This window comes from Denticeps clupeoides, chromosome 17 (genome assembly GCF_900700375.1).
Source record: "Denticeps clupeoides chromosome 17, fDenClu1.1, whole genome shotgun sequence".
Lineage (NCBI taxonomy): Eukaryota > Metazoa > Chordata > Actinopteri > Clupeiformes > Denticipitidae > Denticeps > Denticeps clupeoides.
The window spans coordinates 11,842,073-11,858,477 of NC_041723.1; the positions used below are offsets into that span (position 1 = coordinate 11,842,073).

The 16,405-nt window shown below is 44.4% G+C and overlaps 1 protein-coding gene and 1 non-coding gene across 2 annotated transcripts; both read right to left on the reverse strand.

Annotated features, from left to right (window-relative positions):
* Window positions 1–537: 537 nt before the first annotated feature.
* Window positions 538–4,558, reverse strand: dusp6 (dual specificity phosphatase 6). The gene is made up of 3 exons (XM_028958310.1): window positions 3,737–4,558; window positions 2,969–3,403; window positions 538–2,179 (listed from the first exon to the last, which is right to left on the reverse strand). Exons 1-3 carry the CDS (start codon window positions 4,134–4,136, stop codon window positions 1,866–1,868), a joined length of 1,149 nt encoding a protein of 382 aa, XP_028814143.1. The 5' UTR covers window positions 4,137–4,558; the 3' UTR covers window positions 538–1,865.
* A 3,232-nt stretch (window positions 4,559–7,790) lies between these two features.
* trnag-ucc (transfer RNA glycine (anticodon UCC)) lies at window positions 7,791–7,862 on the reverse strand. Its single transcript has one exon. It is a non-coding gene; the product is annotated as a tRNA-Gly (tRNA).
* Window positions 7,863–16,405: the final 8,543 nt, after the last annotated feature.

The window sequence follows — 16,405 nt, forward strand, 5'->3', positions numbered from 1 at the left end:
CCAAACCCAATTTGGAAATATTGAACGTGTATGGAATGCATCCCAATACCGCAGATACGAATACAAATGCACCAGCCAAAGGCTCCAGAATGAAAAATGTCATTTCTAAATATAGAGTTGTAGTTTCCTGTGCTGTAATCCGGGGTTTATTAAAAAATTCAAGACAATAAAAAGACTCATATTGAATTGAGCTAGCAGTTTGTTTGGGGAAGGTTCGGGTTTCCTGGGGAGGAGAGGGGTTCACATGTCACATACCAACCCGTACGCGGTGTCAGGTGACAGCTTGTTTTGACACTGTTCACCCTCACGGACGTGTACTGCACGAAAGCAGGTGATTGTCTAACAGGAAGTTCCACAGACCAAGTACACCGGCGTGGGCAGCGGCAGGAAATACCAGCCTGACAGGTTTACGCCAGTTGTTTGGCTTGCTACTTCAACTTTCGTGGCACAAAAGGCCGAGTGTCAGCCCGCGTGACCAAATTTGCTTATGGGAAGAAATGTTCGTCACTTTCAGAAAAACAAGAGGCCGACATGGTGTACATGTGAATAGACAAAATAGCAATTTATTAATAACTTATCTGTACTTTACATTCGTAAGATTGGAGCTCATAAAATAGCCTCCCCTTGAACAGGCTGCCATCTGAGGGACAACAACAAAAAAACGTTTCATTTCTCTGACTTGCATTTCACAGAATTTCCCTGAAGAGGAGAGGCAGGACACCCCTCGCCTATCACCATTTTAGAGACTTTGAATAGTCGTACAAAGACAAGCATTACCTGCTTTAACCCTCCTAAGATCCCCACAGAACATCACACTATGGACGGCACCAACTCCCCATGCTTCTCCATCTTAAACCACAGTCCGGATTAGCTCGAATGTACTATCGGCATGCATACTATTAAATCAGTGACCACAACATTCCCATATTTCTCTGAATCACATGTTCTGCATTTTGCCATGACATTTAATATGTTTGCCATAACATTGGCATTTTTTTTATCCTTTTGAAAAGCTGTGATGAATGGCGGTTGGGGGACAGTTGTTCCGAGGGTTAATGCACAATAACACTTCTTATGTACACAACTAAGGCATGAAAGGAGGTGGGGTGAATGCAAAAGAAAGGCCAAACGGCTGACTTCACCAATAAAGCAGGAAAAACAATTGAAATATATTACATATAGACATTTATGATCTGGCAAACCTATTAAAATTTTTGGCATATTAAAAAGTAGAGATAATATTGATCAGTATTCCGCTTGCTTGTTTACATACGCCTAAAAGAGGACAAAAAGGAATCAGTACCCACTTAGTAAAGGGTATATTCTGACTACAACAAGGCCTAATACATCTTTATATTAGGTATATACACATGTATAAATGTTTCAAAATTACTCCACACAAATAAAATGGAGTAAATCATACTGTGCCATCATAACCTAGGGTGTTCCATCCCCAAACAGGCAAGTCTTCATTGAAGACATGAAGTTAGCATCCAAAAATACAGAGATGCAAGTGCTAGAAAAAGACAGGTTTTTTTCGTATTCTTGCTTTAAATCTATCCAGTTCCAAACCAAGTGTCTTTGGCATGCCAGCCTCTCTGTATAAAGTTCAGTCACTCTGCCTGAAACGTTACGGTACGGAAACAATAACAAGTCCAACAGAGATATGTTCTCCTCTCGTGTTCTCCTTCTGAAATAGAACAGCTGCTTCTGAGCTACGGGCAGACCACACGCCCAACCGGCGGCTACGTTTGGCAGCTGTCACCTCAAGCCAACTGTGTCAATAGCGTCAAGAAACCTCGACGGGTGACGTAAAAGAGAGACCAGAAAATCTCCAGGTCAAAAAAAGAGAGTTGCATCAGTCCTCATGTGGACTCTAGAGGGTCGAGCTGAAAGACGTTGTGGTTGGTAGGGGTGGTGAAGTAGAGGGGCTGAGACGGCACAGCCATGCGGTTGTCGCAGGGGCTCTTCAAGCCCAAGGTGCGCTCAAAGTCCAGGAGCTGGCCCATGAAGTTGAAGTTGGGGGAAATGTTCGACTTCTTCATCTTGACAATGTCGTAGGCGTCGTTCATGGACAGGTTGAGCTTCTGCATGAGATAGGCCACGGTCACTGTGACCGAGCGGCTGATGCCTGCCAGGCAGTGGACCAGGACGCCACACTTCTGCCCACGGGCCTCGTCTACAGAGAAACACGGAAGAAGAAAAAATATATATTTAGGAGGGAAAAATGTAACCAATTCATTAGATTTTACGTTGCTTTCTTACAACATTTTCTCCTTTTCCCAAAGCGACCAAACCCAGGGGCACAAGCAGAAGAGTGTCCCATTCAGAGTTCATTATCTGGCATGGAAATTGTCAATTATGTCTATTAAATGATTCTTCCGCTCACCGGGTTAGCTAACAATGGTGCCATTTGGGCGTGTAAATGTAGAAGTCATGGGGGCACCCTGTCAAGGCTAACAGGATGTCAACATTCCCTTGTAAATGGCCCTCATTGTGAGGCGAAACATTGCCCTGTCCTAGATTACTTTCAATTCCGCTTCCTTCCTGTTGAGCTCAAATTACTGCACCCCCCCCCCTCATCTCCCATTTCATCATAAGCCTTTGTGCAACAATTACACAAGCTTCAGTTTGCCTTCTGCGGCAGACAAAACACAGCGAAGATGTCCCCTTAGCGGTGCAAGTGGTGCCCAGATTATTCAAATGGGTTAATATTACTGGCCACGGTGACCCTAATCTGTTGTTCGAGTAAAGTCCTTCTCAGATTGATAAGAAAATGACTCCGGGGCAACTGTCTAATCTGAATTGCATAATAAGAATTACAGCACTTCCTTGAGATAAGAATTTATCTCATTAGTACGGGTTAGTCACGGTAAGCCTGCATGAATATGACCATCCGTGTCTATGTGTGTACACATCAACTAGTTAATATTCGGAATAAAAAATGAGTAAAGGTTAAATATCTTACCAATGAAGCTGATGGCCTCTGGGAAGAACTGTGACAGGTTTTGGCTCCAGTGATCGGAGATGGGGATCTGTTTGTACTTAAATTCCCCGGCGTTCTCAAACAGGTTGGGCAGGTTCGGGGTCACGTTGAGGATATACTTGATGCCGAATTCTTCCAAAATGTCCAAATTTGTGGAGTCCTTGGCACAGCCCAGGTACAAGTGAGGCAGAATCTCGACCGGAAAGGACGGCTGCGGGTTGGAGAGGGGGCTGCCGTCAGAGTCTGTGGCGCTGCTGGGGTCTCGGTCGATGTCAGACTCGATATCGGAGGAGTCGGAGCTAATCCGTAGGCCGCCCAGTCCAAGGACCTGGGCTGTGGGCGAACTGCTGCTTGAGGACCCATCCAAATTGGTTTCGCACAGTGAAGGGAAGTCGGCTTGAAATTTATTAAATCCACCTGAATAAAAAGGAAAAAAAAATTGATAAAAGTTTAATTCAACAGACAGAATTTACGTAAAGATGGAATGAGTTGATATGTCCTTGCTCTAGTTCAAAAATAGCCCACGGCTGTGTGATAGCTGGAAGCTTTACACTTTATCAAAGCAATTGATACGAAATATACTCAACTGTATCGTAGATCTTTTTTTTTACTTTTATACATTTTTTTTAATGTTTTGGCGTGCACAAAATGCTGAAACGAATTAAAAATTGCGAGCTTGCAGCTTCAGCCCATCCCGCTGCAACGTGTTATTCGAACCCACCCCAAAAAAAAAAAAAGGTGAGCACCCACCTTCTAGGTAGAACGCCTTGTACCCTTCGTCTTTCATCCTCCTCAGCAGCAAGCCCAGCACTGAGCCGCCGTCGACGTTCTCGTTCCAGCCGCGGCTGTACTCGTCGTACAGCACGATCGTGTCGCTCTTGCACCTCCGCGCGAACCTGTCGCGGTCCTCGCCGCTGGCGAGCAGCGACTTGACGGGCAGGTTGCCCTTCTTCAGCCGCCGCAGCATCAGGCTCGGGATGGCGACGTTGATCGCCGTCTCGACGTGCGACGACTCGTAGAGCTCCTGCGCCCGGCAGTCCATCACCAGCAGGCAGTCGCGGCGCGTCTCCAGCTGCTCCCTCAGCCACTCCACCGTCTTGCTGATCGCCATTACCGAGTCGAACTGCGCGGGCCTGAACTTATCGAGCATTAGTGAAAAGGACGGACGCCTTGCTTGGGGGGCGCGAAAAAGGGGGGGTCGGTCGGTCGGTTCCGGGCTACGCGAGCGTTCGGCGCGGAGAAGGAGGAGAACGTCGGGTCCCTGCAGTCGAGCGCGGAGTCATTCATGCGCCTGTGCCAAAGACGCCCCGTATATTTATCAATGACTCAGGCGAGGCAGAGCGCGGTGACGTCCCGCCGTTATATAACTCCCGCCGCCGCAGGAGCGTCTACGTCGGCCGGGGAAAAAAAACAACCAACAACGGCGGCAGAAACGAGTGCGGATCGAAGAGAAGGAGAAGATGGAGGGCGAAAAGGAGAAGATTTCATTCCCGGAGAAAGCGGCTCGGAGTTCGGCGACGCGCCGCTCTGTCGCAGTGAAGCCTCTTGAATGGACACAAGCGGGAGGCGGGTCGATGAATACATTATATCCGCCAGCCAATGGCGGGAGGCGGGGCTCAGCGGACACGTGACATCGGCCGGCCAATAGGAAGGCGCCGGCCAGGCGTCGTCCCGGCAACGGGGCCGGATGAAGCGGGCCGTGTTGATGAATTGTTAATAAGTTTGTCATTCACAAAAACGGAAAGGAATTTCCGCTCCGGATCAAGTGAGCGCAAACAAACGGCTCAGGCGCTGCAGGGGAAGGAAGGAGGGCGGACTGGGGTGGGGGTTACCTTGAGCTCAGGTTTCATGGGCAGAAAAATAGAAAATTAAAAAAAAAAAAAGAAGAGAGAGAGAGAGAGAAATGTTTTAGATTCTCCGTCCCCGCGCTTTTTTTGGCGCTGGGGGCGCGCTGAACACCAAAAGTAAGCGCTGGCGTTTTAACTTTATTGCAGCTTGGTTTTAATACGCGAATGATAAATGAATAACTCGAATAAATTATACATCTTGATTTCAGTAAATTTTGAAGGAACAGTAAAAAAAAATATATATCGAAAAGATTACGTTTCACGTTTATTTCTTTAATCTGTTCGATATTTATTTGTAAAATGTATTTTCACACACAAAAAAATTTAATTGACCAGAAAAGTAACAATTTCCAAACGTAGAAGGGTTATTAGCACGGGACCTTGTACATGTTGTTAATACTGCTTTGATAACTCAAATAGTGTTAAAAAGTAGTCAAGGCGTTATCACAAAATATATTTCCCCCCAATGATGAAACCATGAAGCATTTCAACAGTTTCAGCCAGTTTGATAAAAACTGACACATTGAGAGGTTAAGTACTTCTGAGAGGGGGGATTTCCTGAGTTTTTAACACCTGTACACACACAAAAAAAAAACTAAGAATGCAGCAGGCTGCTTGGATGATGGCCTAATAAACATATATATATAAAAAAAAAAACATTAGAGCCTTTATGCCTGAAGGTCCTCATTACATTCTGGAGTTATGAGTTCATTAGTGATTCTCTTTTCCTGACACTACACACAACTTTTGGTTTAAAGGCAAAATAACAAGCTTTCACATCCGAAGGCAGGTTTTTGAAATATTTTTTACAATTGCAAAGGATCACTCGAGTATTATCAAATAAGGTAACATATAAGGTCGTGAACATATTAATCAGCCTACAAATCGTTATAGAAAATAGAAACGCCACACAACAACCGTTATTAGATATTTTAAAATGTGCAGAATGTAGTGAAACCCCTGTTCAAGACAGTAAAACATGTTTTAAAAACTCTTTATGCACCTTAAAATTCCCTTTTTTCCCCCCTTTTCCTGATTTTTCCATGTTTTCAGACAACATGTCTCTTGAGCTCATTAAGTCACTATTCACTCCAACCCATTCACATGCACAGTAGCTTGGGTGAAGGTGTGTGCTGTTTCAGCTTGTTAACATATGAAGCCCAGTGCAAAAGTGATGACAATCACAGGCCAGAAGCCCACTGGTCATGTCGGGCAAACAAAGACTGGGGACAATGAAAGTGAAGTGATTGTCATTGTGAAACACTGCAGCACACGGTGACACAACAAAATGTGTCCTCTGCTTTTAACCATCACCCTTGGTGAGCAGTGGGCAGCCATGACAGGCGCCCGGGGAGCAGTGTGTGGGGACGGTGCTAGTCTCCAGGGGGACTGTCCCTGTAACTACTGATTGTAAGTCGCACTCGATATGGGCGTCTGATAAATGAAGTAAATGTAAAATTTATTTAATGGCAAGTTTTGGACCTTTGTATTAGAGCAGATTTAAAGAAAATAATGTTGAATCCTGCTGGCCTTTCAGAAATAATGGAACATTGTGGTGGTGTTTTCAGGCAGGGAAGCCGCTTTGATATTCCAGGATCACAGGGTAGCTGCAGAGGCAGAACGGCGGGATGCCACACACTTCCAGACCCCATTCCCCCCCACCCTTATCCTTATTTACAATCCTGCCCCTCCCCTCCTCGATGGTGTGCCTTCCTGTGGCTCCTGGGCGGAGCTGGTGTTTTGTAAGTGCCGGCCTGCCTGTCGGAGGCCCCCTGGTCTGCGAGGCGGAGAGATAATGCCGGCTCCGCTTTTATCTGGCGACCCCATCGCACTGTCTCTGCGGAGTGTCAGGCCCTCTGTTGTTCCTCTCGCTCTGCAGACATAGGGGCTGGGAGGCCCACTTAGCTCCAAGGGTGAAGGGTCAGCAGGGGTGTGTTTTTTCAAGGGCTTTCTCTCTTCTGACAGTTCCTGAATAGTCTGGAACCGGTAATATAAATTTTCCACATGCATAACTCCATTCCTTCCCTTTGCTGACCTATCCATTTACACAGTGCGATCTTTTACAGGTGGCTATGTGACTTACTGAATCCGTCTGGAGCCAGCACACTACCTGCCGGTGAGACTGTAATGACACCGTTTGCTGGGGTGACGGGGCTCGCCTGAGTGTCAGGGGAGGAGAGGGCCATTGTCATGCATTACCGGGCCGCTAATGGAAATTTCATTAATGCACTCAGTTCACTGGAGCTCTGCAGGGACACATTCCAAACTGTGCAGCCGTTTAATAAAAACAGGAAGCGCAGCGGCAAAAATCCTTCCCAGCGAGAGGCGGTAAACAAACCTGGTGGGTCCTCAACTAGAACAAAAAAAATACACAGGAAAACAAGGTTGGCCACGAGGGATAGGAGACGGCATACAAGTTTGACTTAACGGTGTCTATTTATCAAATGCTGTCAAAATACCATCTGTAGATGCTCAGATTGTTCCAGAACTGCACTTACTGCATCCATTTATGTCAGATTTTTGATTATATCTCCCCTATTACTTACAAGCAGAGCAGGTAAAGGCTACATTCCTCAAAATGGCCTTCCTGGGGGGCATAAATTATTCGATGAATGAAAATTAAATGAATTTGAATACGGCCAATCTCACAGATTTGGAGCCACATGTACATTGTTACTTTAAGTCTTGTTTTAATTAAGCATTCCAATTTAGACTGTCTCAGTCAAAAAGACCCATTTTTCCTAAGCCGTCATTGAAAAGACATAAATTACCAAAGCGTTCTCCACACTGAGTGATGTGCATGTAAACAGAAAAACCTAAAGAATGTAGCCCATACACAGTCAGGCCAAACCACAAAATATTACTGACCTCCCCTATTGAGTTAAACGTGACAGTCACCTTTTAATTTTTATATATTTAATATGTATTGCAATGGGCCTCAGTTTCAGTGCACAGTATGCATTGGCTTGGAATCGAACCCAGGTCAACTGCTTGGAAGGCAGCTCTGCTCACCACTATACCACCAACGCACCACAAGCACATCTGCATTCAACTCAACCATCAGCGTTGGGCCGAGAGTGCAGCCACTACAGTGTGTAACAGTGTGTGCTGTGCTGCCAAACTGATCTCAGCCTGTGATTCATTTCTGCAACTCATCAGTCTTAAACAGCTGTTTCTTTCCCCCTACCCGCCCAAACAGAGATCCCGCAGATTCTGAAATATGACGGGAATTTGTAAACACCAGCGGCCGTGGAGGAGAAGACCCAGCCTGGGGCATCCTGGGTAATGTCTGAGAGGCCATAATTAAATGAGTGCAGGATGAGGGTTATTATGTGTTTGTTGGGTGACTGTGGTGGAGATGGTATGTAATTACTGCATCCGGCCGACAGAACACACCACATGAGGAACCAAACATCCTGCTGCAAGCCTGGACCAGCGGTGACCAGGTTTGTGCTGAAAGATGGGTTCACAGGCGGACATTTTACAGTCAGCTGTAAAACTGACCATAAACCAGTTCAGGATATTACACCACATTAGTTGCTTACTTCAGATTTCATTTGCAGGAAATAAGTATGTGCACAATACATGTTAAATAAATCAGTTGCCTTTGTGGACTAAAAAAATTCTTCCAAAATATGTTGAGCCATGCTGGTGAAATATCATGATGCTGCACTTGTAAATAAATATCACTTGAATGATGAATGAATAATAAACCAAGTGAGGCATTTGCCAGCTAATGTGATGCAATGATTATTTGATTCATTTAAACAAATACTGGATATTAGTCAATATAAATAATGCTGACATTGCAGCCATTGTAGCAAAAAGCTACAATCTATTAAGTCATAATTGCATGAAACCCTGATTAAGTTTTACTAATGGACCATATTATAGTTTAAATTAAAATAGCGGCTTGGTTCTTTCCGAGATCATTCTTTATACTTCTCACTAACAAAACGAACAGGACTTTAATTACATTCTAGTGATTTATGCCTTGTTCAGACTGTATGATTTTAAGCCACTGAGGTCACTGTGTTTGAACATTGTCATTTCAGATTAGTCACATCCTGTGACCAGATATCTGGTTGAGTAGGCGTCGGGTGACAGCCAATGAGAGTGCAGGACATGATGTGACAGAAAGAGACTATGTGTGCAAATTCTTTTTTTTTTATATATATTTTTTCTTCTCCTATTCAAAGCTTTTCTAAAGTAATGATTGTGCAATGTCACACTTTTCATGAACCTGTTCATGACAGGACAAAAAAATAGTTTTGGAAACCAAATATACCAGTTGGGAATATTTAGTATGTAATCCCCTTCACCAACCAGTCATGATGTACAAACCCTCAAAAAAAAAGTCTGAATGTAGCTTTATCTCACATGCCACCACCCAAGGCTTTACATTCTCTTGATGTTTGAAATTTTAATAAAGCCATTGCTTTAGTTCCTCTAGTTATTCAGCCATACTGCAGTAAGGCATAATGCTTCTGCTATGTTGGAAGAGTGATATTAATCATTACAAATAAAAGGCTATCAAACATAAATGTGTGTTGGTGATGTACATCATTCGTCTTTCCTTGGATCTTAATTATTTTTTATTGTGAACAACTCTCAGTGTGCCTTTCTTTTCTCTCCTGTTGCTCCAGGCCTTTCAGAGTTTGTGCCCCCTACCAGGACATTCCTTACTGCTTTTGTTGCAAATAAAAGCAAGTTCAGTAAAAAGGTCAAGCATTATTAAAGCGAGAGCCCAAAACCAAATGGGCCTCCCAAGGGCATATGAACTACTAACCTCATGCTGTGCCCACCCACCGTGGCATCTGCCACTCAACACCATCAAAAAGTCACATTTTTTTTCTTTCATTTTCAAGTAAAGGAATGACAGTGGCCCAGGCCTTCAGCAGTGGTGCAAGCTCCTGGAGAGTCAGGAGGTTATGGTGACACAAAATGTTACAGCTGTCCAAATGGCAAACGTAGCAGTGAGCACAGCGGGTGCATTGGCCGCCATCAGGGGGAATTACACAGGGTGGGGTGAGGTGGTGGAGAAAGTGGGGGTGACAGTAATCTGAAAGCTGGAATAATTGGAACAGAGTTGGGACTAGCCTTCACAAATTGTTTAAATAACACTTTATATCTCATAAATTACTCCTGATTAATCAATCAGTCTATTACATTTTATTTATACAGCACTTTTTACAGTGCACATTGTGAATAAGAACAATAGGAGGGCTTTTGTTTTTGCAAAGATCATATGATCCACATATTACTGAGTATATGAAATAATTTGAAATCATTTGTATATATATATATAGACAATACAGAAATACATTCACGAAAAGAAGAATATTGTTTTTCCTACCATAATAATTATACAATGGCCTTTGACCCAGTACAAGCAGTAGAAGAGGGTCAAAGTGCATCTTATGGCAACAACAATTTTTCCACCAGCGGTGACTGACGGAGGCCACCACCCTCCCCAAAACCACAGATACCAGACGTGCCAAATAATGTGCAGGAAGGACCTGTGGAGACATGAGCCAAGGAGCATCAGGGGAACCGCCACTTGTCACCTCACTGTGACTCCCGATGCAGCAGCTTGCCAAGTGCTCACCACACCTTCATCCCATTAACACACACTCCTGCTCAGATGGTCATGTGCGCACAAAGGGATTGCCTCTAAGACTACTTAACGCAAAACCACTTTGGCCAAAAGGTCCTAACACGTCCACCCCATGCCAGTCCACAGACATCATGTATTTGGTCAACAAATACATTTTTCTCTATAGTAAAAAAAAACATATATGGGGAGGTAGCCTAGTGGGTCAGACACCCACCCATGAACCAGAAGACCACAAAGATACAGATTCGAACCCCACTTACTACCAGTGTGTAACTGAGCAAGACATGTAAGACACCCGAGTGTCTCCAGGGGGGACTGTCACCACTGACTGTAAAGCGCCCTGGATAAGGGCATCTTCTAAATGCAGTAAATGTAAATGTATCAGCGGACATGGCGGACCCTGCTACTGTGCTGGTTGTACATAAACAAAGCCTGGGTATTTGCTTTATTAAGCCAAAACAGGAAAGGTTTATATGAGAAAAAGGAACATAAGCTTTTGTTTGTGTGAGCAAGCCCTCTTCCTGGCGTCTGACTATGAGCAGTCACAACAGCGCTTTCATTTCCGCCAGTCGGAGGGAAAAGCTGTCTGAGCAAAGGGCACAAGGACACGGCACATCAGAGAGCAGGCCATTCAAAGAGGAAACTGCTGCTGACGAGAGAAAAAGCTCAGCAGGGCCACCGCTGAGAGCAACCAAAAATACTTCCAAATGACAAATTTTACTCAGCGTTTGCCTTTTCTGTTCAGCAAAGTTTCAGCACATGTGCACAACAGGAGAAAAAAAATCAGGTTGAATTGAAGCTTAAATTTTCTGGTTTCTCTGTTTTGTGCTTAACGGGGATGCATGAAGTACTGATCACTGGGCAGAGGTCCCTAGCGGGTATGGAAACGGACCCGTAATAGGAAGCAAACTGAGCAAAGCACCGTACCCACACTCTGCTCCCCGGGCGCCTTCCATGGCTGCCCACTGCTAACCAAGGGTGATGGTTAAATGCAGAGGACACGTTTTGCTGTGTGAACCATGTGCTGTGCTTCCCAATGGCAATTACTTCACTTTCATTTACTGGATGTTAAATTAGAGATGCCCAACTTTACTTTCCAGAGAAGTGGCTCTGAGTTACAAGGAACTGAATTTCAGTCTCAGACTTATCAGTGACTTGGTTTAAGTTTAATAAAAGCCTGAATTGAAATTTTCACTAAGGAAATTTCCGTTACTGTATTGCACATGTACACGGCTAATTAAATTTACTATTATAGGAAGTAATCTTTGTATAAAGGTGGAAGAAGGACCAATGCCAGACAACATATTTCCAGATATTTGTCACATAAGGAATTTGTATAAAGTGTATTAATAACAGCAATAAAATATTCATGTTTTTATTTAGAGCCTTTATAATTAAACAGAAAACCTTAACAGTTCTTAAGATAAAAATAAATGGCTGCTGTTATGTTTTAACTCATCCCCCGTATGGATGTAAAAAAAAGGTACGACTGTCCTTCATCCATTTACATTTACATTTAGAGCATTTACCAGATGCCCTTATCCAGATCGACTAACAATCGGTATTTACAGGGACAGTCACCCTGGAGACACTCAGGGTTAAGTGTCTTGCTCAGGGACACAATGGTAGTAAGTGGGTCTTCTGGTTCCTAGGCGAGTGTGTTATCCACCAGGCTAGTACCACCCTCCATGGAGCAGTACACACATTTATGTTTATGTCCTGATCCAGAGCGACTTAAAGGGAAGTTAAAGGGACAATCCCCCCTCAGGGTTAACTGTCTTGCTCAGGGACACAAGTGGTGTGAACCTGTGACTTTGTGGTTTACTACACATCATTATGAACAGACGGTACCACACTATTGGTCCCGAGCGGATCACGCCTTGCCCGGAAGTGTGTATGTATCTTCATCTCTCACCCTCCTTTCACTCTCATTCTCACAAACCGCCCGAAAGAGCCTGGCTAGGCAGATGGACCCGGGATATCTGGCAGCGGGTGTGGGACTTGGGGGGGGTTGTTGCAGTGGACGGAGGGGAGGCAGCTTATCTGAAACAACACCAGGTGCCAGGTACAAAATCCTCGGCTTGTAAGGGAGGAGCGATTAAAGGGGGAAGAGAATTTGGGGTTTGGCTGGGAACACCTGCTGAGGATTAGAGACAGGAGAGGGGGCTGGGCACTCGGCCATCTGTACTCCAGGCTCCTGCTTTGTTGCCAGCTCCGTGGATTAATGGGCCCTTTCCACTATACACCTGGAGGTGACTCTGCAAGTTAACAGCTACACATGACCACGTAGCACACATCCAAGCACGCAGATATTCGTCTTGCAGATGGTTTGGACCTGGACACCTGAGTTGATAAGCTACTTGTACCTTAAAATGCTTCTTTAAGCCCTTCTTGCAAATGGTGACTCATGAACATGCATGTCTACCTCTTGGAAAAATATGACTGCAGTAAATGGCAACGTTTCCTCTGACCCTGAGTGGGACATTTAGAGCAAAGGATGAACTTAAAAGCAGCTGTTGGATGACCGCTAAGTGGTATGCATGACAGGAAGTGAATGGAAGTGCCAGAGACATCAGTATGTAACTGTTGTCTGTGGGGACTGACGTGCTTCGTGAAACAAAACCCTCCGAAGGGGAAACGGCCCTTAAAAGCACAGACCCGATCACCACTAGGACACTCGCACATAACACATATCAGATATTGGCAAAAAATGCACATCTTTAAACCCAGTGCGTTATTGAAATCACCACACTTTTGAATACACAATTAGAAACATCACTCAAAGGTCAAGATTTATACAAAGTTTCTTCAAATAGAACACCCCATGGGTTTATAAGGGAGCAGACGTAAGTAAGAGCAAAATAAATAACTTGCTGAATGAAGCTCCAACCGCAGCTAAAACATTTCACAGCATCAGGTCAAGCTGACAGAAAAAATTATTATTGGGGATCACATGTGGTGAAGGAGACTCACAATGTGAGTCCAGATGGGAGAGTGCAGGTCTGCGCAACCGAGAACTTCCTGCCAGAAGCAGATGGTGTTGAGACAGGGAAAGCGTTGACCTGCATCACTCAGCGTGGAGAGGCGGCTCCCCAATCCAATAACCACGGATGAATTATCTGGTTTAGGTGACGGGGGGTGATTTCAATCACACACGACGACCACGGACCAACCAAGGTGCTGGAAGCCATCATGGAGAAACTGAAGGGTGGAGGATGTGTGGATTACGGCAGCGTCTCTGGAGATTTCTCAAAGAAGGGCCAGTGGGGTGGAGGCTTAGGGGAAGTCATTAGGCTGGACCAGGGTAGAGGAAGAATCCACCTGACTGCGGAGGCACATGGCGGCTGAGAGACGGCAAGCCGGCTGTGACACGGTCAAACACGCTCGTGCAAGAGCTCCCCATGCCCAGAGTCGCTTGGCAGCAAGACCACAGAACCTGTTAAGCGCATTCAAGCCAATCACATGCCACTTTGGCAGCACCATAAAAACCGAATTGTTTTTTTCTGCAAGGGGGAGTCGAGGTCTCAGACATTTTCTTCTTTGAAACACTTACTTGATAATCCAAAGCACATGTAGGTGATGCTGTTTGAAATTTGGTCAACATGCCCCCCACCGCCCAGATGCCACTCTCCGGAAGCCATTTTTCCCAGCTGCTGTCTGTCCCAAACCCAGGAGACAAGAATCAACCAACTCACACCACACCACAGAAGGGAGCATGGCTACGGCACCAAGGTCATAGTCGGCTTTTCTAAGAAGCCTCACAACGGTAAAGGTTTGAGGTTAGAGACAAATCCTGATTTAAAAAGTCATCAAGACGCTCACAAACCATGGTCAGCTAAAAGAAATGATTGCACGATAACTTAATGCAATCTTTACTTCCACAAATCAACCCACAAATGCCACACCGGCAGAACTGATGTGTAGCAGTAGGAGTCGTGCATCAGCATGTACTAGAAGGATCATGGCTTTAGCTGATGAGGCAGCATTAACAGATACATGCTGCATATACTGTAAACCCACAGATTAGATCTAGATTAGGTGCAGATTACAAGACAAGTTCTTTCATCATTTAAAGGTTGTTGGTCAGGCGTTGGAGGGATGGGCAGAATCCCTCTCTTCGGGCCTGATTTTCATGACACTGCTTAAGACATTCTGTGGGATGTCAGCAAACACTCCCCACATGCCAAAAAGGTGGACAACTGGTGATTTACCACAGGTCATCTTTTTTTTTATTCAGCTTGCTGAATGACAGTTCTAGCACTGTCTATTGTGAACAAAATGTGGGTCTATGAGATTTTTTTATTTCACACAGCATCAGAAACATTTTAGAAATGGGTCTGTACAAGCACATAAAAAAATGATCTTAGTCCGCATATAGTTTTGTAAATGGAAATCTTTGTATATGCATGTATGGACCTCAAAACAAATTAAATGTTTTTATTTTTTCATAAGTGATTTATGCAAATGTGTGAGTATCTCGTGCAGTTCCTGCCTTCCGCAGCTCTAGGTCTCAGCATGCAAGCGGTTCTCTTCATTCAGAATGAAAAACCCTACAATAATAAACACAGCCCAGTTCACATTTCCCAAACAGGCTGTGGAGAGACGGGAAGGATGTTCAGGCCTCGGACTGACCTCTGGAAGCTTCCGTCCTGCTCGGCACGAATTCCACATGGGTAAGGTGGGAAGTTCCGTCTGCCTTATCAGCATCAGCGCTGGCTTGTTCCCACATTTCCTTTTCAAACAGAATGGAAATGGGCAAAAAACATCTTCCTATCCTGTTTCTGTGAACTGGGAATGGGAAATGGAAATTTGGTTCACTTTCAGGAATATAAGTGAAGGATACACAGTGCGGAACATGGTGATCAAGAACGTGGTGAACATCTTTTGCTACAGCCTACCAAGAACTGCTGACCTACATAAAATGCCTTGACACATTGCAGCCCACATCCACATTTGAACACGCATGCACACGTAGACACAGCAATCATGTCAACTGCCACGCCGGGTCTAGCAGGGGCGCAGGAAATACTTCTGCAGCGCAGCACTCGACGCGGCAACAGCTGAAAGTCAAAAATTCCATGGAATAACACATCAAAGTATGTCTGGCATCTGATGAAAAGTTATATGGCACCCATGTGACGGCTGAATAGGCGGCTAAAACAGGCTCAGCAATGATGCCATGTGCATGCCAAGTGTACAATGTCACATATTAAGAACTGGGTGCATGTTTCAGGGGCAGTGGAGGCCTAGAGGTTAAGGTAGCGGCCCCGTAATTAGAAGGTCGCCGGTTCGAATCCCGATCTGCAAAAGGTGCCACTGGGCAAAGCACCATCCCCACACACTGCTCCCAGGGCACTCGTCATGGCTGCCCACCAAGGGTGATGGTTAAAAGCAGAGGACACATTTCATTGTGTCACCATGTGCTGTGCTGCAGTGTTTCACAATGACAATCACTTCACTTTCATGTGAGGGGACAGAACATTTTATTGCTGCTGTTGATAAGATGTGCTTTTTCTATTTCGTTTGTATAGTAGATTATAAAGTAATTGTCTCTTTTTAAGTAATGGTAGGTTTATTTTTAGATTATATTGGAAAAACAATATATATGTTATGAAAATTATAATATTATTATACATGATGCGACACGCCTGGTATGTTTTCAGTCCTCCAAAACATGTCAAGCTAAAAACAAACCATAAATGTGAGAACATCCCCTCCCTCACCAAAAAAAACTGTGAAGAACCAACTGAAAATGCACTGCTGTAGTTGTTCATTTGGTTCTAATTTCTTATTTAAAAACACATCACACCACTATTCCTGATAGCATTGATTTTTATTAAAAAATAAAAAATTTGACATCAGCAATTCATATTGTATTCACAATAGAACATAAAAAAAAAAAAAAAAAAAACAACATAAAATGTTTCATATTGTAATCATTTTCAATTTGGTGGC